The 25500-nt window shown below is 60.9% G+C and overlaps 1 protein-coding gene across 9 annotated transcripts in view; it reads right to left on the minus strand.

The window, feature by feature from the left end:
- Window positions 1-25500, minus strand: part of ANKMY1 (ankyrin repeat and MYND domain containing 1) — a 47249-nt gene that overhangs the window by 16816 nt on the left and 4933 nt on the right. For 6 of the 9 annotated variants that reach the window (XM_084998770.1, XM_084998775.1, XM_084998774.1 and 3 more), the window contains exons 4-15: window positions 24130-24273; window positions 19105-19577; window positions 17695-17911; window positions 17267-17431; window positions 13584-14005; window positions 12099-12270; window positions 10882-11022; window positions 9603-9743; window positions 7703-7810; window positions 6126-6257; window positions 4250-4363; window positions 3816-3981 (exon numbers count right to left, since the gene is read on the minus strand). In XM_084998770.1, coding sequence (XP_084854896.1) covers window positions 3816-3981; window positions 4250-4363; window positions 6126-6257; window positions 7703-7810; window positions 9603-9743; window positions 10882-11022; window positions 12099-12270; window positions 13584-14005; window positions 17267-17431; window positions 17695-17911; window positions 19105-19577; window positions 24130-24273 — 2395 coding nt within the window. Of the gene's footprint in view, window positions 1-3815; window positions 3982-4249; window positions 4364-6125; window positions 6258-7702; window positions 7811-7955; window positions 8038-9602; window positions 9744-10881; window positions 11023-12098; window positions 12271-13583; window positions 14006-14930; window positions 17432-17694; window positions 17912-19104; window positions 19578-24129; window positions 24274-25500 lie in introns of those variants that run through there. The other 3 variants (XR_014829135.1, XR_014829136.1, XM_084998776.1) reach the window with 3 other exon arrangements.

Here is a 25500-nt window from a genome sequence, read left to right on the forward strand (position 1 = left end):
AACAAGAAAAAGCTCAAATAAACAAGCTCACTTTATATCTAAAGCAGCTAGAGAGAGAACAGACAAGACCTAAAGTTAGTAGAAGGAAAGAAATCATAAAGATCAGAGCAGAAATCAATGAAATAGAAACAAAGAAAACCATAGAAAAGATCAATGAAACGAAAAGCTGGTTCTTTGAAAAGATCAACAAAATTGATAAACCCTTAGCCAGACTTCTCAAGAAAAAAAGAGAGAGGACTCAAATCAATAGAATTAGAAATGAAAATGGGAGTTCCCGTCGTGGCGCAGTGGTTAACGAATCCGACTAGGAACCATGAGGTTGCGGGTTCGGTCCCTGCCCTTGCTCAGTGGGTTAACGATCCGGCGTTGCCGTGAGCTGTGGTGTAGGTTGCAGATGCGTCTCGGATCCCGCGTTGCTGTGGCTCTGGCGTAGGCCGGTGGCTACAGCTCCGATTCGACCCCTAGCCTGGGAACCTCCATATGCTGTGGGAGCGGCCCAAGAAATGGCAACAACAACAACAAAAGACAAAAAAAAAAAAAAAAAAGAAATGCAAATGGAGAAGTAACAACGGACATCACAGAAATACAAAGGATCATAGAGACTACTATATGCAACTACATAAATGAAATGGAAAACCTGGAAGAAATGGACAAATTCTTAGAAAGGTACAATCTTCCAAGACTAAACCAAGATGAAATAGAAAAAAATGAACAGACCAATCACAAGAGCTGAAATTGAAACTGTGATTAAAAAAAAAAAAAAAAAAAACTTCCAACAAACAAAAGTCCAGGACCAGATGGCTTCACAGGCAAATTCTATCAAACATTTAGAGAAGAGCTAATACCTATCCTTCTGAAGCTATTCCAAAAAATTGCAGAGGAAGGGGTACTCCCAAACTCATTCTATGAGGCCACTATCTCCCTGATACCAAAACCAGACAAAGATTCCACAAAAGAAAACTACAGGCCAATTTCACTGACGAGCATAGATGCAAAAATCCTCAACAAAATACTAGCAAACCAACAGTACACTAAAAGGACTGTACATCATGATCAAGTGGGATTTATCCCAGGGATGCAAGGGTTCTTCAATATCCATAAATCCATCAGTGTGATACACCACATTAACAAACAGAAGAATAAAAACCATATGATCCTCTCAATAGACGCGGAAAAAGCCTTTGACAAAATCCAGCACCCATTTCTGATAAAAACCCTCCAGAAAGTGGGCATAGAGGGAACCTACCTCAACATGATAAAGGCCATATATGACAATCCCACAGCGAACATCATTCTCAATGGCGAAAAGCTGAAAGAATTCCCGCTGAGATCAGGAACAAGACAAGGATGTCCGCTCTCGCCACTACTCTTCAACATAGTTCTGGAAGTCCTAGCCACAGCAATCAGAGAAATAAAAGAGATCAAAGGAATCCAAATTGGAAAGGTAGACGGAAAGCTATCCCTATTTGCAGATGGCATGATACTATACCTAGAGAATCCTCAAGACTCTACCAGAAAATGGTTAGAGCTCATCCATGAATTTGGCAAAGTCGCAGGATACAAAATTAATACACAGAAATCGATGGCATTTCTATACACTAGCAATGAAAGATCAGAAAGAGACATTAGGGAAGCAATCCCATTTACCATTGCATCCAATACCTAGGAGTAAGCCTACCTAAAGAGACAAAAGACATGAACTCTGAAAACTGTAAGACACTGATGAAAGAAATCAAAGATGACACAAATAGATGGAAAGACATACCATGCTCTTGGATGGAAGAGTCAATATTATCAAAATGACTATACCACCCAAGGCAATCTACAGATTCAATGCAATCCCTATCAAATTAGCAAGGACATTTTTCACAGAACTCAAACAAAATATTTTAAAGTTTTTTTGGAAGCACAAAAAATCCAGAATAGCCAAAGATATCCTGAAAAAGAAAAATGAAAAAGAAAAATGGAGCTGGAGGAATCAGGCTCCTGGACTTCAGACTATACCACAAAGCTACAGTCATCAAAACCATATGGTACTGGCACAAAGACAGAAATATAGATCAGTGGAACAGGGTAGAAAGCCCAGAATTAAACCCATACACCTACAGCCAACTAATCCCTGACAAAGGAGGCAAGAATATACAATGGAGAAAAGACAGCCTGTTCAATAAGTCATGCTGGGAAAACTAGACAGCCACATGGAAAAGAATGAAATTAGAACACTCCCCAACACCATACACAAAAATAAACTCCAAATGGATTAAAGACCTAGATATAAGACCAGACACTGTCATACTCTTAGAGGAAAACATAGGCCAAACACTCTCTGACATAAACGGCAGCAACATCTTCTCAGATCCACCTCTTAGAGTAATGACAGTAAAAACAAAAATTAACAAATGGGACCTAATCAAACTTCAAAGTTTCTGCACAGCAAAGGAAACCCTCAACAAAACGGAAAGACAACCCACAGAATGGGAGAAAATCTTTGCAGAGCAGATACTGACTCTCAGACTTTGAAAAACTTGCGGTTCCCAAACGAGACAGTTCAGGGGGTAGGGGGATGCGCTGGCCGTAGGGGTTGGAAATCCTATGAAATTGGATTGTGATATCACTGTACAACCACAAATGTGATAACTTCATTGAGTAATAAAAAAAGGTGAATATTTACCTTTAAAACTACGGTGAATGGACATATGCAAGCCTCAAATAAGCTCTTCTCAGCAACAACAGCAAAAAGGGATCCAGTGTTGCCCTGAGCTGTGGTGTAGGTCGCAGACTCGGCTCAGATCCCGCATGGCTGTGGCTCTAGTGTGGCTGGGAGCTGAGCTCAATTCGACCCCTAGCCTGGGACCCTCCATGTGCCACGGGTATGGCCCTAAGAAGCAAAAGAAAAGAAAAGTGTACAGCCCCGTGGCCTTGGGTGCATTCACGTGCGTGACCGTCCTCACAACCCACGCGAGAGCCTCTCCGTCCCCCGAAGCGGAGCCCAGCGCCCGCAGCGTCTCGCCCGGAGCCCTACCCCCCGGCCGTGAGCGGCACTAAGCTGCTTTGTCCCTATGTATTTTCCTGTCTGGACATTTCACAGGAATAGAACCTCAGAGCATGGGGTCCCTGAGGGCTGGATTGTCAGGGTAATGTTTTCAAGGTTCACCCCGTAGTGGCAGTGTCAGCACCACTGTCCTTTTCATGGGTGACGACGATTCCGCTGCATGACGAGAGACGGGCACTGGTTTATCCGTTCACCACGGCCCACGTTGTTTCCCTTCTTTGGCTTTTGCGAAAGGAGCTGCTATAAATACCCAAGTGTAACTTTCTTTTATACCCCCCAGACCAGGCCGCACCACAGCCCCTGGGACCGGCTCACCAAGCACACTGCAGAGCAGGGCCCCTCCTCCCCCAGGGCAGGCACCTCGCCCGTCCTTTGGTGCCACGGCCCCCGCCCGGGACAGCAGGGCAGGCCGTGGGCGATGCCGCCTGGGACAGGTGCGCCAGGCGCTGGACACACACTGTGCTCCGGGAAGCGCTCCCACTTGGGGCCTCCAGCTGCTCTTCCAGCCTGAGGCCTCCCGCCCAGTGTGCTCGGAGGGCAGAACCTACGGGGCAGTGGACGCTGGCCCAGCAGGGCCTGGGCGGCAGCAGGGAAGATGTGAGCAGCCCACCCTTCACAGCCTCAGGAGACCCAGCCGCTGGCAGGAGGCACCCGTGCTCTCCTTACATGGAACTGGGCCAAGCAAGGACCCCCGGGGCTCGAGGTGCCTAAGAGCCGCATGCCACCCGTGCCCTGCCGGCCGCCCGGCACCTGCGGCACCCACCTCGCTTGCTCAGGGTCAGCACCTTTTGATCCCACTGGCACTCCTTGGCAAAGACCGCTCGCCGCAGCTGGACGCCCATGTATTCCAGGAGCTTCTTCCGGCCCAGAAACGTCTCCCGCTCCGCCGGCATCAGCGTGTGGAAGGGGGAGTGGGCGATCTTCCGGTCCTGCAACCCAGCGCCGAGTCACCCCTCAGAGGCAGGCCCCGGCCCTGCCTGCCACCGACTCTGCGTGGGGAGTACACTCCGCTCATGGTGGGAATTGTGACGACAAACTGGGATGACACTCAAAAAGCTGGCGCACAGGCAGCCACACTGGCAGCACAGGCTCAGGAAGGCCAGGGGCTGGCGTTGGTCTGCGGCGTGGACCAGCCTTGCCCGAGAGACGCTCAACATCCACTCCACCCCCATCACCAGCGGGAGACTCAAACCGCACCTGGTAGAATCTGAAATAGCCATAGTCGACAGCAGTGCCCACCGCCACCTTGTCCCCCTGCGTGAGGGTCACGGGGTTCAGGATGTCGGCCCCGTGACTAATGAGCCGGTCGATCTGTGGAGAACAGAGTCAAATGCCCGCAGATGCCCCAGACTCCGGGAGGCCCATCACCCCACCAGGAGAGCAGAGACGGGCTCTTGTCACCTGCACGACCCAGAGGGCCACCCTCCCAGGTGTGTGGAGCGTCAACCAGCAAACAGGACAGACGTGCCGCCCTCACGGTCCCTGCATGGCCCTCACGGCAAAGCCGGGCTGGCAGCCGGGCAGCTCCACGGCTGCCCTCCCCGACCCACCCAGGGCACGTGGCTGGTCCCGCTCCTGCTAGACTGTAAGCGACACGAGGGCACACCCAGGCCTGTCTGTTCGCCGTCCCCCAGCACCCAGGGCGCACCGCGGGACCGTGGATCCCTGTGCCTGCGAGCGCGGCTGCACAGCGCAGCCCAGGGAGCCAAGGTGTGTGTGTATGTTACGTGGCGTGCGAGCGTGCACAGACGTGTGGGTGTGCCTGACCCTGGCACACACCGTAGCAAGGTTCCGTGCTCAGGGCTGGCCGATTCCTTTCATAGTAAGGCCTCCCAGCCTCTGTCGCCTCCCACCCAGGCCCGACAGGGAGGAGCAGGTCGGCAGAGCGGCTCTTGGGTTTTATGGTTTCAGCCAGAAATTCCACCCCAAGCATAGGACCGGCCGACAGAAGAGCTGGGAGCCAGGCCGCCTCTGAGGGACGCGCCCCGCACTGTGTGCAGCCCGCTTGCTGAGCAGGGGCGGGCGGGACGTGGTTCCGGGGCACCAGGACTCCCTAGTGGGGCCCACCCCTCTCATCACCCCTGACAAACACAGGAACCCTGGATTCTGGGGGACACGTGGGCAACACGTTGCGGGCATGGAAGACCTCGGCGGCCAGGGTGTGCTGACCGGGCCCAGCTCACTGGGCAGCAGGAGCACCAGTGGGTTTGTACACAGATTCCTCACGGCGACGGCGACGCTGCGCCAGATGTGGGCAGGCAAAGTGGGAGCCAGCTGCCCAATGCCCTGGGGGAGGGGCTGCCCTGACCCACTCCAGGCCCCTCCCCTCCTCGGCTTATGAAAATCCGATTCGGGAGCCTGTGATTTTAATGCATTCGTACTAGAATCTGGATAAATAGGCATGTGATCAAGCCTCGCTGTCAGAGGCACCGCCTCCAGCATCTGTTGCTGAGCCAGTGTCACAGCCTCTGTTCCCCGCGGGCACCGCTCAGGCCGGGCCCCTCCGCTTTGTCCGCGAACACCCCGCGGAGCGCCAGGCCAGCTCGGAGGCCCCAGGCCGGTCCCCAAGTGCGTGGCCATGATCACCCCCCGAGGCGCAGGTGCTCAGTGCGAGTCTCTCCACAGCGCTTGTGGCCCATCCTCCTGGAAACCGACAGCAGGTCACCCTCTGCCCTCTCTCTCTTCCCACGCGGCTCAAGTGCCCCCGGCTGCTGGGAACCACGGTGCACGGCAAGGCGGGACAAGGGCAGTGAGGGGGCCCCCAGGGCCACACTGTGGCGGGGAGGGGCTGCCCGGGGGGAGGGCCGGGGGCACCTGCCCGGAGCTGAGCTGCCCCGGGGAGAACCTGCAGCCCGGGGCGGGGGGTGGGGGGGGTAGTGAGGAGAGAGGAGACGGAGCAGCTGGGGAGGCAGGAGGCTAGAGATCGCTGCCTGGAGTCTACACGGGCCTCTCCGCACCCCTGAGCCCACCTGCAGTGAGCAGCACCCGGATGTGCACCGTCCCCCCACCATCCCTCCTCCACCACGCCCCCTCCCCCAGCAGCCCCCCTCCCAGGGCTCCCCCACAGGCTCACCAGGGCCAGCTTGCTGTCCATGCTCCTCCGGCTCTCATAGGCGAGGTCGCAGGCCACACACAGGGCACTGCCCAGGCCTTTGGTCAGGAGTAAGTTGGGGTCAGCTCCATAGGACAGAAGCTCCTTCACAATCTGGACACAGACAGGCTTGTCAGCGCCCGCCAGGTCCCTCCCCAAATGGGTGGCGGAAGCACCCGGAGCAAGGCCACAGCCGGACTGAGCACAGAGGGGGCCACACTGGGCCCTTTCCAGGCATCCTGCCCACAGGCACCACTGCTGCCCAGTGTGGGGGGCACATGGCGCTGCCTTGGCAAGGGGCTGCCGTTCCACCCAGGTGACCCGACCCAGCGCTGTCTCAGAACACCGCCCAGCTCCTCCCAAGAGGCCCTGGCCCGTCTTGCTCTCCAGCCCAGAGGCACAGCTGAATCCTGCCTCGGAGTCACCTGGCCACATGCAGAGTATGGAGCTCACTTGTTCCCAGGTGCCACCTAGGAAGCCAGGAGCAAGGGCATCTGCAGGGGACACCAGACACACCAAAGCAGGGCTCTTCCAGAGCTTCTGCCCCTCAGAACGACACTCTCCCTGCATGCTGCTGGGCACAAGGACCAGGCACAGAGCAGGTGCCATACGACTTCTTGAGCGAATGACTCAGTGCAAGAGCGAAGAGCGGGTGCACGCAGAGGGAGCACGGCTGCCCCACCCCACGTCCACAGTGCCTCAGCTCCTGCGGGCCTGGGCTGAAATGTCACCTCACGAGAGAAGCCCTCCTGGGCACCCCCTGCTAAGGCGCCCCCCACATCCTTCTCCAGCCCCCATCCTCCACTTTCTTCCTAACTCTCATCATGCCTGAAATTGTGCCACACACCGGATCGTCGTGTCTCCCCAGATGGAATGTAGGGTCTTTGAGACTTTTATGTAACACCTGATGCCTGGAACGGTGCCCGCCTAGCCCGTAGTAGATGCTCAAAAAATAACAGTGGAAGGGCGACTGGGTGGATGAGGTATAGACGGGTGGACAAGGGAGGATGGATGATGAGCGAAGAATGGATGGGCGGGTGGATGGATGTGTGTGTGGGCAGGTGTGTGTATGGATGGGCGGAAGGACGGACGGATGGGCGGATGAGTGGACGGACGGGTGGATGGATGGGCGGGTGGATGGATGTGTGTGTGGGCGGGCGTGTGTATGGATGGGTGGACTGATGGACGGATGGGCGGATGGGTGGATGGATATGAGGGCAGGTGGCTGGGTGACTGGCTAGGTGGTGGAGGGACAGGTGGATGGTGGACAAATGAATTCCTTGGCGGCAGCAGGAGGTGAGAAGTGCTGGCGGACAGGAGATGAGGGACAGGCAGGGGTTGTCCTCCAAGCCCTGGGAGGGAGCCCCCCGAGCCCGCCCCCTCGCTGCTCACCTCCTTCCACACCCTTCTCTCTCTGGGGAGCTCCGTCCACGTGGGAGGGAACCTTCCATGCCCATTACGAGGTGCTGTCTTCAGGCCACCACCAGCCACGGCAAATCCCCGTGACTGCTTGGGGTGGCAGCGGCAGGTGCACCAGCAGGGGAGCAGAAGTCACTTACCAGGTCGTTGCCGCTGGCGATGGACAGGGAGAGTGGGGAGTGGCCACTCCACAGGGTGTTGGGATTCGCTCTGTGCGACAGGAGCAGCCGGACTATGTCCCTGGCACACTGGGTGGGGAGAAAGGCAGAAGGACGAGGGGTTGGAGGCGCCTCCCACTCCAGGAATTCCTGGTGTCAACTCGAAGGCCAGGTCGTTGAGTCACTCGACCACTCTCTCCTCCAGCAGCCCTTGCCCGGCCACAGGGCTCTCAACCTTGGACAGATGAACCGATGGACGGGGGGTGGGTGTGCGGGTGGGTCCTCAAGCCGAGATGTTTTCTAAACATTCGTCGTTTCTGGCGGAAAACAGAGACGCGTGACGTGTAAACTGATTCAAAGGAAAGAGGACAGTCAGGACCAGGTAGCAGGCGTGGCCGGCGGGCACCGAGCAGGTGTGGCCAGGGGCGCCAGGGCTCAGCGACGGCCCGGGACACAAAGGGTGAAGGGAGCCGGCTCGGCTGGGAGAAGCACCTTCTGCACAGCCCCGCCCCCCAGACCCCTCAGCTTCCCCCTCCCCCCTCCCTGGGGCTTCCTCTCCCCCCACCTCGAGGAACCCCCTGCTGAACCGGCTCCCCCCACGGGCATGCAGACCCTGCGGGCTGACTGGGGCGCCCCCCGAGACCCCCCAGCCTCTGGAGGTGCCCGCAGGTGTCCGAGGCGCTCCTGGGGCCCTCGGCCTCCTCTCCCTCTGACTGCGGCAGCCCCACCCTCAGCGCTGGGCTTTACAGGGTGGTCTGTCCTTGACCTAACGAAACTTTGCTTCTCCACGACTTTCCCAGTTCGAGAGCAGCACAAAGGACTCTGGTGTGTGAGCGAGAGGTGCTGTCTCCAGCCCGGCCTCGCGGTCCCCAGCCCCAGCGTGGGCTCCCGGCACCCTCTGGCAGGGTGGTGACCCCTGAAGGACGCAGTGACAAGACAGGGCTGTCCTGTAGCAGGGAGGCCCTCCCAGCGCTGCCCGGGCGCCACCCTCACGCACGTCCGCCCGTTCCCGTCAGCAGCACAGGAAGCCTCCCCCCCGGGGCAGGGGCACCGCCCTCTCGCCACAGCCCCGCCAGGTCACTGTGACGTTCATTCTACAGGTGGGCACACTGAGGCTCTGCGTGAGTTCCCGTGTGCTCAGCGCTTCCCGGATGGCTGGCCCGGCCACCCCACCACTCAGTGGAGGCGTGGCTCCCCAAGGCCCCTCATGCCCATCAGGGGCCTCTGAGGGGTTCCCCCACTCGCCTCGCTGGAACCAAAGCCCAGGGCAGGTGGGAGGCAGCAGCTGCCAAGCCAGAGGGCCGGCCCAGGGCTCTGCCAGAGGGGCTCCCGGACCCCGAGAGACCTGGTGGGGCCGGGGCCCGGCGGCACAGGCCAGGTCCCGCAGGGAGGAAGTGACTTCCCCGGACGACCCAGGCCCCACATCGGTGTGTGAACAGGCGTGTGTGGACATGTGTCCTGAGGCGTGTTCTGAAATAACACTTATGCACAGAAGTTAACGACAATTTCTACTCTAAACTGTGTACGTTTCACTGCGGACGGGACCCAAGCCATTGATCCTGAAGCCCCCAGGGAGGACGGCCGGCAGTTTTTCAGGACCCTGCCAGGACCCTTGGGGAAGTGGGGGGAAGGGCCGACTCGCCAAGGTCCGCCTGCTGAGCCACGGCACCTGCGATCTGGCCCATCCCCACTGGGGCTGCCCGACCCCCACACACGTACAACACGCACACACGCTGACCTACAAACCCACACAGGCGCCCTTGCACGCACACCTGCACGCGCACACACCACACACACGCTCGTGTCCGGCACGGATGTGGATGCACCTGAGGGGCTCAGACCCCTGCACACACGGCCCGCCCACCCAGGGAGGCCGGCTCACCCGGTGGTTGTCCTCCCGCTCGCAGGCCACGTGCAGCGCCGTCCTGCCGCCCTCGTCGGGGACAGACGCACAGCCACTGTAGTAGGTGCTGGGCGGGCCTGCTTCGCTGCTGAGCTTCAGGCTCGAGGGCAGCAGGTCCGGCTGTGGGCAGACAGCGGCATCAAAGGGGTCCCTGAGGCCCTGCAGGGACCAGCTCACATGCCCATGCTCCCAGGAGCAGCAGGGTGTGGGGGGCGTCTTCCTCCCCAGCCTGCAGGTCTGAAGCAGCAGCCCCGAGAAACCCTCCCAAGTGCCAAAACCTGGCCTCCGCGTGCCGTGAGCCACCCCGGCACCCGCAGAGTCAGAGTGGTTCTGCCCCCCCCAAAACACACCCACATGTGCTGGGGGCTGCATGAGGCTCTGCCGGCTTGAGGAAGAAGCTGCAGCCCTTGAAGGGCTGGTGCTGGAGGAGGAAGGCCGGGAAGGCTGCATGGCAGAGGGGGCCTGGCCTTGTGCTGGAAAGGCCGTGTCCCAGCTCCACTAGGCTGCAAGCGCCCCGCCCGCTGCAGGGCCTTCTGCAGCGCCCCCCCACCGCCGCCGCCCCAGGACATCCGCCCATCCTGTGCCAGGCACATCTTCCCTGCCCCCACGGCGGGGTCCGCCCCCTCCCCCATGTCACGTGTGGGCGAGGGCAGCAGGGAGCACTGGGGCCCCTGAGCCGTCTCGGCAGGAACGCAGTGCTCCCTGAGGTCAGGGGTGGTTCAAGATGGGCTCGCGGGGACAAGGAAGCTGCCGCTGCTCCAGAGCAGGCACCTCGCCACCACAGGCCGTGAGTGGATCACACACCCTGACTACCCCTCCCGGCACTTCCAGAACCCAGAACAGAGAGCCTCAGGGCCCAAGCTGACCGCCAAGGGGACGGGGACGGGGACAGGTCAGCTGGGAGGTGGGGCGGTGAGACCACACCAGAGGGACCACTCCAGGGGAGATGCCTCCGGCCAGAGGAGCCTCTTGGGGCGGCGGGGACCCCAGAGCTCTGCCAAGTCACCTGAATAAGCGGGTTCTCACTGCCATCACCAGTTATCCGTGCCTCTCTGGCGCCAAAACAGGCCTGGGTGCTGGGCCTCCTCATTCGGTGCCCAGACCCCCCGGCCTCATCTCCTCCCCCAAGAGGGGCCCGGCTCGCACAGCGACCGCAGCAGTGACCCATGCCGGGCGGCTCAGGCCACACGGAGCATTAGCCACCCTCACGGGGCCATGTGAAGGCAGAGCTGTGCGCAGAGGGACCGCGCCCCCCCACCTTGCCCGGCTTGTACACGTCGTCCTGGTCGGCCGCCCGGGCGTCCACGTCGGTGATGGCATGGAGCAGCAGCTCTGTGATCTTGATGCCCTCGTCCCCGGGAAGGGCGGCCGCGAGGTGGAGGGGGGTCAGGGCCCCCAGCTGCAGAGGAAGCACAGGCGGGGTGAGGGTGCGGCGGTGGCTCCCAAGCCAGCAACACCCCACAGCCTGCGGGTGGGTTCTGCGTGCACGAGGCCGGGGGCCGTCCAGGGTGAGACACGCCTGCCAGAGGGTCCCCTGGCACCACATTCCCATCAGGCCCGAGACACGCAGGACAGGAGGCCGCCCCCCGCGGGCCACGAACACCACCAGCCACACACGCCGGCACTCATCCCGGAGATGCTGCCGTCCCGGCAGCAGACAGGAGCCCAGGCCCTGGCAGACCAGCCTCCCCTTAGACCCAGGCTCCCCGCCTGGCCCCCATTTAAACACCCCTGAGCCAACGGCCACACAGCTCCCGACTCCAGCCCCAACCCGGGCCTGTCCTGTGGCTCCCAGCGGAGGGACGGCTGTCTCCGAGTCAGCCCCGGCCCCTCAGAGGCGGTCAGCGGGACCCGCCCCGCCAGGACAGGGGCCGGCACGCCCGCCGTCAAGGTGGGGGACCCATCGGTCCACTCCCTCCCAACCCGACCCTCAAAGCAAGACCCCATGGAGAGAGGAAGGCACCCCTGGAGGAAGGCTGGAAGGACGCCGGCAACGCTGGCTCGGTCTCGGGGCCGGCGCGGGCGGGGGTCGCTGAGCACGGGGAGGGTGGGGGTCCTCCCGCCCCCGTGGCGTGGCGCCCACTCCAACACCGTGCAATGAATGCATGGATAGATTCGTGATCAGCAGTGGGTGGAGGGGAGGTGGACGAGCGAAGGAGTAAACAAGTGAGTGAGTGGTGTCTGCGCCCAGGTCAAGGTCGCAGCCTTCGCTTCAAGGACGGACGGAGGCCCACCACAAACCTAAAGGGCCCTCACGCCATCCTCCTGGGTCCTCACCCTCCAGAAAAGGAGGCGATACAGGGCCGGGCCAAGGGGCCTGGAAGGTGAGCCGGCACTTCTGCAGCGCGAACCCCGTCCACACACAAGGGGCCCAGAAAATCGTCTGGACAAGCGTTTCCCCCACCAGAGGAGAAGGGCCGTCAATCTCACGGCCAAGCTCTCGGCCCCGCCCCCGGCCCCTCGGCCCGGCCCGACCTGCGGCGGGAACTGGATGTCGGTCCGGGCTCCGCTTTCCAACAGCAGCTTCACGCCGTCCACGTCCCCGGCCTTCACCGCGAGGAGCAGCACCTGCATGGGCACGCGGCACAGGTTGGGGTCGGCGCCGCGCCGCAGCAGGAGGCTGATGGTCAGCCACCTGCGTCTGCGTCTGGAAGGAGAGCACGACGGTCACCGCGGGCAGACAGGCATGGGAGCCCCTGGCCAACGGCCTGGACCGCACCCCTGCTGGGGGCGTGGGTAGGGGTGCCAATCACGTGACACCAGAGCCCAGGGTCCCACCTCGCCAAGACCTGGGGCCGGGGCAGCCCACTCTGAGCAGCTGCGGCCCCACCTGGCTTTGGCCTGGGTGGTCACCCCGCCAACCAGAGGTCACCTGTAGATGGGGTGTTGGGGGGACCAGCCCTCCTCCTGGGTTGGCTGTGAGGGGATGACGTAGAGTGGCTGGTACTCACGGGGCCTGAGGTTGTGCCACACACACCAGACAGGCACACACACGTGCACACACACACACACAGCCTATACACATGTAACACACACACACACAACATACCAGAAAGGCACACATATACACACATACACACATGCAATACATACACATATGCAACACACAGGCACACGTATACATGAGCACACACAACCACACACACACACACACACACACACACACACCACACACCACACACCACACTCGCACTGGCACACCTCCGACAAGGAGCCCAGAGGCAGCACAGCCCCTGGTGAGGACATGGCCAAGGCTGGGGCCTGGAGAGGCTGGGGGCGCACAGGGAGAAGGTGGGGGGCGCGGCCTGGAGAAGCCCCCCCCCCACCGCCCCCAGCAAGAGGCAGCGGGGTGGCCGGGTCTAGAACCACGTTCTCGGATTTCCCACCTCAGGACCTGCGCACCCTGAGGCCCTCCGAGGACCAAAGCGCTTTGTTTGCAGGGCTCCACCCATGCACGTCACTGGGTCACAAAGAAACCCGAGAGGTGCATCTAAATCCTGGGACAGTTAAAAGGTAGCACTGACAACCCCCCGCATACTCGCATAAATAACACGTTTTATGAAATATGTGTACTTGGCCGCATCAGAGCCCCGCACTGGGAGGGGAGCCTCCCACCCCTCCCCCCCTGCCCCCCGAGATTCTGTGACGTCAGGACTTAGTCCTGGGGAAAGAGCTGCTTCAGCCAGAGCTTCCCAGTGTCGGCGTGTGTGTGTGTGCGCGCGCGCGCGCGCGTGTGTGTGTGGGGGGGGGGCAAGGGTGAGCGGCCCCTGCAGTGCTGCTCCAGGCCACCTTCTGGGCCACACAGACGTCCCGGGCACCCAGAGCGAGGGCACAGGGGCCAGCCAGGATGTCCCTGCCGACCAGGGGCCAAAGGCAACCCACGTGGTGTCTAGAAAGGCCCTCCCTGCTGACCGGTCCCCCTGAAAACGGCCCTGGGCCCGTCCCCGCCCCTGGACCTACTGGACCATGGACCGCGCCATCCTCCTCACGGTGCCCTCCTCAGCGGGGGCGGCGGGGGCCTTCAGCAGGCTGTGCTTCTGGGCGCTCCGCTCCAGCAGGTCCTGCGACAGCTCAGCGCAGGAATTGCACACGCACCCGCTGGACTCCAAGTCCGTCTCGCTGCTGCACAGGGAGCACCGGTCCAAGGGCCCCGGCCCCGCACTCCGCGAATTCCCCGAGTGGCTGGCGCTGCTCCTGAGGGAAGCAGAGCCCCACCTTGGGGGGCTGCTCCTGGGGTCCCTGTCCCAAGACGCCCGGCCGCCCTCTGGCTTTGGGTCCTGGCCGCCTTGGGCCCGTGCCAGCTCCTCCAGACGCGCTGGCTCCTCAGCTGCCTCGGGGATGGAGGAGGAACAGCTGGGAATTGTTACAGGTTTTGAAGTTTCCTTTGGAAAGTCCCAAAAAATGTCATCAGGAGAAAGACGAAATCAGAGCGTCAACCCAGCCCGCTGCCTGCTTTAGCAGGGCCCCGCGCCCATGACTTCAGCAGCCCTCGGGCACCTGGACGGACAGCTAAGCAAGCACTTGCCCAGGCGCCTCCCCAGGACCCCACCACAGGGCACAAGCCACGCGGGCCGGCATCCCCGTAAGCGAGAACCAGAAAATGAATGCAAAGGGTCCCCCGAGGACTGGTGTACCGATTCCACACCAAAACAGTGGATTCTGGCTACACCGGTTAAACAAAATACACTATAAAAATGAATTCCAGCGGTTCTACTTTGTTCTAACACAGCTCCTAGGAACATTTAAACTGTACACATGCCAGCATCGTGCCTCTGAGACCTGGCACTCTCCCCACCTCCGTTCACAGCCGCGGTTCTCAAGATGTACCCCCTGGACCACCAGCAGCATCACCAGAAAAGCAGGTTCTTGGGCCCCACCCCAGACCCACTGAGAAACGCTGGGGCTGGGGCCCTGCCACCTGCGATGGACTTTTTCTGTAAGGAGCCCAGCGGTAAACAGTTAAGGCTCCCTGGACCCCGGGGCTCTGTCACGGCTCCACAACGCTTTCGCTGTGCAGAACCAGCCCTGGCGACGCACGAAGAGCGTGCTGTGTTCCAACACGGCTCCACCCGCGAGAACAGCGGGGCGGCATTTAGGAGTGTGCTGCCCCGCGTGACCCCAAGGGCAGGGACGGCTCGGCTTCTCCAACAAATAAAGGACCAGACGCGGGGAGAAAGGGAGGGAGGCCATCCCAGGTCGACAGACCTGCACAACCTTTCTCAACCCTGCACAGGGGTCTGAGGCCGCATTCACGTGAGTCCATCCCCAAAAGACGCAATACCCAAGGAAACGGGCCATCACAGGACGCCTTGTCGGGAAACTTATATTTAATTTGCAGGTGAGATAATAGTGTTTGCAACTATGCTATAAAAGAACAGGAGTTTCTGCTGTGGCAAAGCAGGTGAGGAATCTGACTGCAGAGGCTCTGATGGCTGTGGAGGCTCAGGTTCAATCCCAGCCTGGTGCAGTGAGTTAAAGGCGTTGCTGCAGCTCAGATTCAATCCCTGGTCAGGGAACTTCCATATGCCAGGGGTGCAGCCATAAAAAAATTGTTTTAATTACAAATGTAAACAAGGAACAGAGAGAGAAGGATGTGTCTTTAGCTGGTAGAGACACATGGAAATTGTTGTGGCTGAGGTGACCTGCTGTTGCATTCACACTAAAACAGCTCGACGTACAGCTCGGGGCAGGCAGTTGGGGGCGCGTAGGAGCCACAGGTTGGTACTGTTTAATCTGGGTGACAGGTCCGTGGACGTTCACCGTACTGTGTTGTGCATGGGAAATAGTTTTCAGAATAAAAAGGTTTTTAAAAAGTAAAGGAAGGATTTTTATTAAGGATTTAAAAACAGATTTAAAAGGCTTTAGGGGGCCCTGACTCCTTTGTCAGTATTCAAGTCACTTCAATCCAACGAGGAGGCTTCTAGGTACAGGGTCCCCCAGATGCTCAGCCTTATTCTTGCCCCTCCCGGGAAGGGGGTGCGCCCCACTGACTCCCCAGCTCCTTCATTCACGGGCTCCGCTGAGCCCGCTCTGTGCCCCGCACCCTTCCAGGCTTGGAGAAGCTGTGGGAGGAAACCAGCTCCTGCCCCCAGAAGCTTCCACTGAAAGGGAGACAGCCAGGGCGCAAGGACCAAAGTGACCCCCACCTCTGCTCCTAAGAGCACCCTTGAACTTGAAATTACTGTAAGTGCACAACTTCAAAGAAAAACAGAGTAGACACACAAATTGGACATAAATTAATGCTGCTGTAAAAACAGAACAAACACGGCAGTGTTGGTTTTCAAACCCTCCACCTCTGACTTTCCACAGCACCTTTTCAACCACTGCCCGAAGCGCCGTGCACCTCGGAGGAGACTCGGGTGGGGAATGAAGACGCCCCGGTAGCTGCACCCCCGGACGCGGGCAGGACCACAGGCAGAGCCTCCGGACGGGAGCCCACCCCGGGAGCCTGCCCCAGCCTCCTGCAGACAGGCCCCCGCCCAGGGCAGCAGGGGCTGGGAGGCTCGTGGCCTCCTCCCCACACGGTCAGGCTTGCGGCCGCCAAGCTCCCACCCAGGCCTGTGGTCACGCTTCAAGGAACACAAGGCAGGAGCTAAGGACCTGAACTTGAGAAGCAGGAACAGAGGCTCGGTAATCCAAGGAGCTCTGCCTGGCTGGGGGTCCGCGGGTGTGAAGAGCCTTTTCTCAAGAAAGAGACACCCCCCCCCAGGTGGCCCGACCACCATCAGGGAACAGTCTCAGCCCTCCGAGGGCCTTCACGATGGATGGCAGTCTGGGGCCCGCTGGCCTCGCGTGGCTGCTTCCGAGGGGAGAGAACACCCCCCTGCAGGTGCCCGCCCCCACCTGTGCTCTGGATATGTGGACACCACGTGCGCCCAGCACCCTGAGAGCCGCCCGCCCTGGGGTGAGACTCGCCTCCAGACTGCACCGCCATGGGGCTGGGAAGGGACAAGGGTGCAGCCGCCAAGCAGAGAGCAGCTCAGATAAATCACCCCCGGGGCGCCGGTGCCCCCCGTGCCATTACCCGGCATTTGGCCAAAACAGCCGGAGCAGGCGACCCGCAGTGCTCACGACATTCGGGAGCGCGGCTCACAGCAGGCAAGGTTCAGCCCTGCACCTGGGCCCCCGGGCGCTCGCCCCTCTCCCACGGCGCCCCCTGTCCTGAGCCCAAGCTGCTGTGCCTGTGGCCCGTAAGGGACACGTCCCTCAGCCTTGTGGCAACGAGCTCAGGACACCTCACTGTGCCAGCTTCACCACTGTTTGCTGCCTCCCCATCTGCCAGCCCACCTTACCATCAATTCACCCCCCACCTGAACCTGGTCCCACAAGGAGGCGGCCGGGGGGCTGGTGGACAGCTGGGAAGAGGTAAGTGGATGGTGGATGGGAAGGGGGACGGGGGACAGGGGACAGGGGACAGGGGGATGGGGGACGGGGGATGGGGGACAGGGGACAGGGGGATGGGGGACGGGGGGTGGGGGACAGGGGATGGGGGCAGCTGAACAGGGGACGTGGGCAGGTGGACAGGGGACGGCTGCCTGGGGGACAGCTGGATGGGGTGGGGACAGGGGCAGGTGGACAGGGGGACTGTACAGGCAGATGGGCGGCGCAGACACCCAGCTGGGCCGCGGGGCCGGCGAGCTGACCTGGGGCTCAGGCACCGTCCTCTCGGCAACGCCGGGCTCGAAGGCCCCGCTCGGGTAGTAGAGGAGGAAGCACATGCTGAGCGCCGTGAGCCCCTCGTCCGTGCGCTTGTTCACGTCCGCCCCGTTGTCCAGCAGGAGGTTGACGATGTCCACGTGACAGTGAACCTGAGGGGAAGAGGCCAGCCTGGCGAGGACGGCCCCACGGGGGCAACGCCGCAGAGATGGGACGCCCGCTCTCGGCCAGGCCTGGGGAAGAACGGGTCAGGCCCGGGGGATCCCTCCCCCTCCCCTCCCACCTGACCCAGTACGTCCGTCCCACGTGGGGGCTTCACAGGGGAGAGGGAAGGGGGCAGAGCACCACGGCCCAGGGGCCTCAGGCCACCCTGCAGCCATCGCAAGCAGCCTGCTGGTGGTGGGGGGGCGCTCACAGCGGCCGCGGCCAGCACCGTGTAGCCCCTGGCGTCGGCCACGTCGGGGCTGACGAGGTTGTCCTTCAGGACGCCGTAAATCCAGTCGTGATTCCCCTCCTGGGCCTGCAGGATCGTCTCCTTGGAAAGCCGCTCCTTGGGCCCGCGGCGCGCGAAGCCGCTCCGTTTCCCCTCCAGGATGGTGTCCACGTTCCAGCTGGCGTGCGCCCTCTTGTTCCTGGCAGCACAGGGTGCCTCGCGCTGGAGACCTGCGCTGGGCCCTCCCCCACTGCCCCGCTCCCGACTCCGCCCTCTCCCCCATCGGGGCCCACTCCTCAGGCTCTGAGCCCGCCGGCCAGCCGCCCGCCCAGCCATGTCGGGACACGCCGCCCTCAGCGGAAGATGCTCCGGCTAAGCGCCTTCCCTGAGCCGGAAGGGCTGCGAGAGACCCCTGGGGCATCCGCCTGCTCTGGGGAGGGGTTCTCACAGCAGGCGCCTGGGTGAAGAAGGCCAGGCACCCACATGGGTGGGGATCTTGGCACCAAGCACCCACATCCCACCGCTGCTCCTTCAAGTTTCTATCTGAGTAGAGAATGTGCAAGTCCCCCAGCCCAGGCACCACACGGGCTCTCCTGCGGGCACCCAGCCTCCTTCACAGTCAAGAACCTGAGGTTTAACAGTGGCTTCTCTACCAACAATCAGCAATTATAGGCTCGGCTGATGTTTGCATGATGGATGGACGGATGGATGGATGGATGGATGGATGGGTGGGTGGGTGGATGGGTGGGTGGATGGATGGACAGATGGATGGATGGGTGGGTGGGTGGATGAATGGGTGGGTGGATGGGTAGTTGGGTGGGCATCTGGATGGATGGGTGGGTGGATGGGTGGGTAGATGGGTGGATAGATGGGCAGGTGGGTGGGTAGATGTACACACCAGTTGGCAGTGGTGCTCACAAAACACATAAATACCCTAAAATAGTTTATAGATATCTGAGGACAAAGTTTAGGAAAGGGATTAAAACATTCTTGAAAATTTTAACTTAAAAAAATCTACTCTCCTCAAGTGGCTGCTGACTTTCCCAGGGCTGTGGGGGCGGGAAGAAGGGGTTATCTTTGGAGACCAAGGGAGACACCCCATCTTTTCCCGACCACCTTCAGAGTAAGCCAGAGGCCCAGCCCCATCCTGGCTGGTTCCCCGACAGCCCTCGACACTCAGCCCCTGGCACTCAGTTCCCACCCCCGGGCTCAGGCTCCCCCTCCCCTTCGTCTCTGGGCTGCCTCCTCTGACCAGAGGAGGCGAGCCTGGCAAAGCACCGAGAGTCGAGGGCCAGGCTCCAGGGGCCTTCGGGAAGCCCGGCCCCAGAGCACACCTGTCAGGGGAGGGCGGCCTTCGGCATCGGGGTGAGGAGGGGAGATGGGCCTGGTTACCTGAACTTGTAAGCCTGCCTCTGGATTCTGACCATCAGCGGGGTCTCGTTTTTGATAAACCAGGGCTCTCCATCCTCCACAAACGGGGGGACGTCGTTCAGGAAGACGCGGGCGTCCAGGTCTTGGCGGAAGGAGGCGGTCATGGGCAGGTGGCTGTGGTCGGTCGAGTAGAGGGACATTTCCGGAGGCAGAGTGAGGCTGTCATCCAGCAGAAACCGCTTGTAGTCGTAGAAGAACGGGTCCTGCCCTTCCCGCGGGGCCCACTCCATCTTCCCCGCGTCCGAGAGGCTGATTCTGACAGGTGTGTGCGTGAGAAAGCCCGAGAACTCGGGGTAGCCGCGGAGGGAGAAGCCGCTGGGGATCTCCACGCACAGCTTGATGAGGTGCTCTCGGAACCACAGCCCCACGTCCTGGCTGCCGTCGGGGTAGGTCTCGATGCCCGGCCCGAACCGCTCGTCCGCTTTGTACAGCCCCTGCAGAACAGCCCCGAGCCAAAGGGGTGAGGCAGCCGGGGCCCCGGACGCCACGACCCTTCTTAAAGTCAACGAGGAAAACCTCTTCCTAAGAAGTGTGTTCACTCAGTCAGCAAGTGCTTCCTGGGCTGAGGATGGACGCGGCGCGGGGACCAGAGCACAGGTGTCAGGACGGCCGCGCCGCGGGGGAAAAGGTGCCGCAGGCCCCGGGAGAGGGTGGCTCCACTACCGAGGGCCTCACGGAGAAGCCTGTCACAGGTGCCATGAACGGGCTCTTCTCAGGGAACCCCTGCTCCACCACCACCGTGGGCACAGCCCCGGCACCCCACCGCGCTGGGGCAGCAGCTCCAGCTGGGACAGACCCCGCAGGTGTGAGGCCAGGAAGAGGAGGAAGTGGGGGGCAGCTGGGCAGCCAGCAGAGAGCGGCCGCTCTGGGCCTTTCCGGCGCTTCTGCTGGGTGGGGTGGTGTCTGCTGGGCAGACAGCGTGAGACAGGGAAGAGCTGGGAGCAGCCTCGCCTCCTGACACCGTGGGGACCGGGCCACAGGACCTCAGCGGAGACCCAAGTTTGCAGGGGGCAGGGGGGCGCATCTTCCCTGCCCAGCAGCTGAAGGATGCCCGGAGGGCCCTCCTTGGGGGCAGGGAAGCTGCCCAGGCAGAGGCAGGGAGGCCTGATGCGGAGGGAACACACAGGGCACCCAGGAGCGGGGCCCTCATCTGAGAGCCGGGCACAGCCACCCTGTCCTCAGCTCTTTGTCCCTTCAACACACCCTGGTGAGCCTGGGACTGGGTGCTGGGGGCTGTAGACGTGAGCCCGCCCTCCAGAAACTCCCAGTCTAGACCAGGCAGCTGAAAATGAATGGAAAGAGTAGGAGTTCCCATCGTGGCACAGAGGAAACGACTCCGACTAGGAATCGTGAGGTTGCGGGTTCGATCCCTGGCCTCACTCCATGGGTTAAGGACCCGGCGTTGCTGTGAGCTGTGGTGTAGGTCACAGACACGGCTCGGATCCTGCGTGGCTGTGGCTGTGGCGTAGGCCAGTGGTTACAGCTCAGATTGACCCCCAGCCTGGGAAACTCCATATGCTGCGGAGGCCCTAAAAAGCAAAAAGATGAATGGAGAGAGTAAAACACTGCAGGACGACTTCATCATGCCAGGGCCTGGGCCCGGGCAGCGGGTATTTCTGGAAGAAGCTGTGGGTGGCAACAGGGCATGAAGCGCCAGCAGAGTCTGCGAAAGTGGCGCGGTGGGGGCAGCGCATGCAGGTTCGTCTGGGAGCTCGGGGGCCTCGCCGAGGAGGAGCAAGCCCAGGCAGAGTGCGGAGGGGGCGTGGGCAGCAAGGCGGGCGGTGAGAAGTGTGATGCCCCAGGTCGTGCCCAGAGGAGCTCCCGTGCCCGACCAGGAGCCCACTTCCAGGGATCTGTCAGAGAAGTCACCCCAGTGTCGCCAAAGCTAAAACATGCAAACTATGACCCCAGGAGCCTCCAGGGTCTGATAAAGGAGGGCGAGCTCACCGGAGGGAAGGGGCCCCGGCTCTCAAAGTTCTGTTCTCAGTGCGCATGTACCTTTGGGCCCAAACCACCCCGTCTAGGGACGCGGCCCAAAGCTCACGGGCGAAAACGTGGGCCCCTCGGTGAGGAAGGCGGCGTCCGACTGGGGGGCTGCTGGCAGGGCCGGGGCTGGGCCTCTGGGACCAGGGGACGGGCCAAGGGAGGCTGCGGATGCGAGGAGTGGAGCGAGCTTTCTGAGGAGGAAAGACGCCCCGGAGTGGACTCTGCCTGCTGGGTCTGACTGGGAAAATACCAGACTTGCGCTTGATCAAAAGGAAACTGAAGCAAGGTCGTAAAGAGGATGCGGGCCGCGAAAAGGCACAACCACGCCAGCGAGCGCGGCCGGGAGCCCGTAGGGAGAGGAACTGTTGCCACGATTGGACGCCACGCCCCTGGTGGGACAAGCCCCAGGGCAGAGGACGGCCAGGGACCTGGGCTCCGGGGTCACCGCAACAGTGGTGATGCTGTGGTGATGCTCGGCTGCGGCTCTGAGGCTGTTTTTGTGTGCGATGGAATAAAACAGCCGGGAAAGCGTGTCACGTTGGAAACCAAGGCCGTTGCAACCAAGAGAAACGCTAGGCGGGGACCACATGACAGCTGTTGTGCGCAGACTCTGCAGCCCTAAATTGCAACTGGAGACATCAGCATGAACTGATGACGCCTTGTCCCATTTTTAAAACGTGTATTTTGGAGTTCCCACTGTGGCACAGTGAGTTAAGGACCTGGCACTGTCACTGCAGTGGCTTGGGTCACAGCTGGGGCTCAGATTCGAACCACAGCCCAGGAATGTCCACGGTGCCACGGGTGCAGCCGAACAAAATTTCTGTAACTGACAACACCAAGTGTTGACAAGGAAGCAGAGCAATGAGCATTTTCATATTTGACGGTTGAAACAGAAAATGGTACAGTTACTTTGGAAAACCATCTGGGAGCTCCTGCTGTCGCTCAGAGGTAATGAATCTGACCCGTATTCATGAGGATATGGGTTTGATCTCTGGCCTCGCTCAGTGGGTTAAGGATCTGACGCAGCTCTGATCCCGAGTTGCTGTGGCTATGGATTGACGGGCAGCTACAGCTCCAATTCGACCCCCAGCCTGGGAACCTCCATATGCCACAGGTACAGCGAGAGAAAGGAAAAAACAAACAAACTAATAAACAAAAACCCATCTGGCAGTTTCTCATAAGTTTATCACACACTAAACACAAGACTGCGACCCCCACTTGTAAAATAAAGACATATGTGCACTAAAGACTTAAAATCAAATGTTCTCAGAAGAATCACATGTTTGTCACAACCAAAAACTTGAAAGAACTCAAAGGAGCAGCTGTCGGCGAATCAACACAAATCTGCATCATATCCAGATGATGGAACACTGTCGCAGGGTGAAAGACAAGCTCTTGAAACGCGCGAAAAACATATGACTCTGGAAAGAACCGTGCCCGGAACCAAAGAAATCAAACACGTTATACGCTGTGTGGTCCGATTTCTAGGAAATTATGTGAAAGGGGAAACTCCAGTGATGAAAAGACAGCCTAGCCGTTGTTAAGGGCTGGAGGGCGAGGCGGAGACTGGACTGCGAAGAGCAGAACCAGCAACTCAGGAGGATCTGCAGGCGCACGCCCTCCTACACTCACACTCATGCACTCACTCACGCACACTCACACACACACACTCACATACCCACAGAGAGACACTCACACATGCATACACACGCACTCCCCCCACACTCCCCCCCACACCATACACCCCAACACACACACAGACATGCACACACTCCCCCTCACACCCACCCACACTCACACTCACACACAGATCCACACACCCATAGACATCCACACCCCACACTCACACTCACTCCCACACCCACAGACACACACACACACACATTCACACACACACCCACAGACACCCACACCCCGACCCACACTCACACCCACACTCAGCCCACACCCCACACTCCCACACCCACAGACACCCACATACCCACACAGACATGCACACCCCCACACACACACTCCCCCTCACACCCACACCCACACCCAATGGAAAACCACCCAGCAATAAAAAGAAGGAGCTCTTTACACACCAGTGCACAGATGAATCTCAGACGCACTTTGCCAAGTGAAAGACAGCAGACTCAAAAGTCCACACATGGCCTGATTTATTAATATGGCATTTCTTTTTTTTTTTTTCATTTTTTTTTAGGGCCGCACCTGCGGCATATGGAGGTTCCCAGGCTAGGGGTCGAGTTGGCAGCCTACACCACAGCCACAGCAACACGGGATCCGAGCCGCATCTGTGACCTACACCACAGCTCAGGGCAACACCGGATCCTTACCTGCTGAGCGAGGCCAGGGATCGAACCCTCGTCCTCATGGGTCCTAGTCGGGTTCTTAACTCGCTGAGCCACGACGGGGACTCCAATATGGCATTTCTTGCAAAGGGAAAGCCACAGGCAAGAAGGGCAGGGCCGGGAGCGGGGTGGGGAGGGACCGGGGAGGGCGCGGGCAACGACCTGGGAGGGGACTGGTCCGAGCAGCAGTGACCCGGCTCTCCGCTTGTCAAAACTCTTGGAACTCCGTCAAAGTGAGTGAATTTTACCGTCAATCACGCCGGAGGGACGTGAGCTGGGGGTACATCCGCGTCTGCGAGACCAGAGCGCGCTCCAGGGAGCCGGTGGGCGCAGGGCGGCCCGGCGCACGGGGCGGAAAGGGAAGCCTTTGCAGGGGGCTGATCGTTTCACCCGAAGGAGGCGCAACGCGTCACCAGCACCCGCCCGGCTCTCGGCGGGCCAAGGACCAACGTCCATGCTCCTCGCGTTTCCTTTCCAGGGGCCCCCACGACTGTCGTCACCGCCCGCCACCACCACCACCACAAGCCCAAGCACAACAACAACTATCACCACCGCAACCACCACAGCAAGAAGGAAGCTACTCCTCGCCGTGGAAACCAGCCCCCGGGGCTGAGGCTGCCGTCCCGGGGGCCCCGCGGCCGGCCCTCACCTGGAAGAGCCTCGCCGGCCGCCGTGCGATGCCATAACCTTCCCGGGAGCTGAGGTAAAAGGTGCCCGTGAAGCTGGAGCCGTCCGGCCACGTGTAGGTGCCCAGGCCGTGGCAGTGATCCCGGTAGAACTGCCCGTGGTAGGACTGTGAACAGAGCGCTCGGTGACCCGGGGTGTCTGAGGACCTGCCCCTCACCACCCCAGAACCTTCCAGAACGGCCTCCCAGCCGAGCCTCCAGGCCTGGGCGCAATGGACGGGGACTGTGGGGGCTGCCCTGGGTCCCCTTCAAGTGCTGGTGGTCACCCCAGTCACGCAGAGCAGGTGCCAGGCGGTGGGCCCCCCGATGGCCGTGCTCTGCCCCCACCCCTCGTGCCCTGGCCGAGCTGGGGACGTCTGGGGAGGTGTCGCGGCCCGGGTTTGGGCGGGGCCTGTCTCCAGTCAGGAGCCCCGCATGGGCTCTGCCTCATCCTGCTGGCCCCGCTCGGGTCCACAGACACAGGCGGGCCTGGGGAGGGGGGACCGCTACCCCGGGGTCACCAGCGCAGCCCTGGGGCAGGCCATGGGCCCCGGCTGGGGACGCAGGCGTGGTTTGGATTTAAAACTCCTCCCTCTTGAGGCCACGGATGTGCGCCTGTCTGTGCTCCTGTCCTGAGCCCCAGGGGTGGCTCTGTCGGAAGTGCCCGTCCACTGGAGCCCCAGGGGACAAAGAACACGATGTCCATTCCAAGCATTTTTCCGTCTGTAGACTTGACCCTCTTGTGGTCAGACGGGGTGTTCCGGCCGCCTGCGCGCTCAGAGCCCCCTGCACCAGCGGGACGGGCCGGTGCCCGCTCAGGGTCCCCCCCTTTCCTCCCACAATGGAACCGACGGCCCTGGGTTTGGGGCGGGACTGACCCCAGACCCCCAGCCCCATGGGACCAAGCCCGGCCTGGGAAGGACTCCTGACCCCCCGCCCCAGCCTTGGTTTGGGTCTGGCCACAGGACCCAGCCCCAGACACATCAGCGTCCGCTGGGGCCTTGTCTCTCTCGAAGGAGTGTGTCACCAACACCACCCTGTGGGCTTGTCCATGGGGATGTGGGACAGCCTGATGGAGTCACAGGAGCCCCTGGACCCAGCCAGGGCGACAGGCCCCAGGGATGGACGCCACAGTTACAGGAGCCACCAGAGGTCTTTCCACTCCCACCAGACAGCACTGGTTCTGCCAGTTTCCACTCCTGAGAGTTCGGCCAGTGTGAGGGCACACAGAGGGCGGGCTGCCCCTGTCCCGCCTGCATCCATGTCACGGGGTGACGCTGGGGGCCCGCCCTCACACAGCCGGCGTGTTCAAGGCCACCGCCCCCGCGGCCGGTCCTGCCCTCTTGTCCTCCTGG

The sequence above is a fragment of the Sus scrofa genome, chromosome 15, assembly GCF_054392235.1.
Source record: "Sus scrofa isolate SSC_HxYL_T2T_F1_AM1 chromosome 15, Sscrofa_HxYL_maternal_Yorkshire_Landrace_v2.0, whole genome shotgun sequence".
Taxonomy (NCBI): Eukaryota; Metazoa; Chordata; class Mammalia; order Artiodactyla; family Suidae; genus Sus; species Sus scrofa.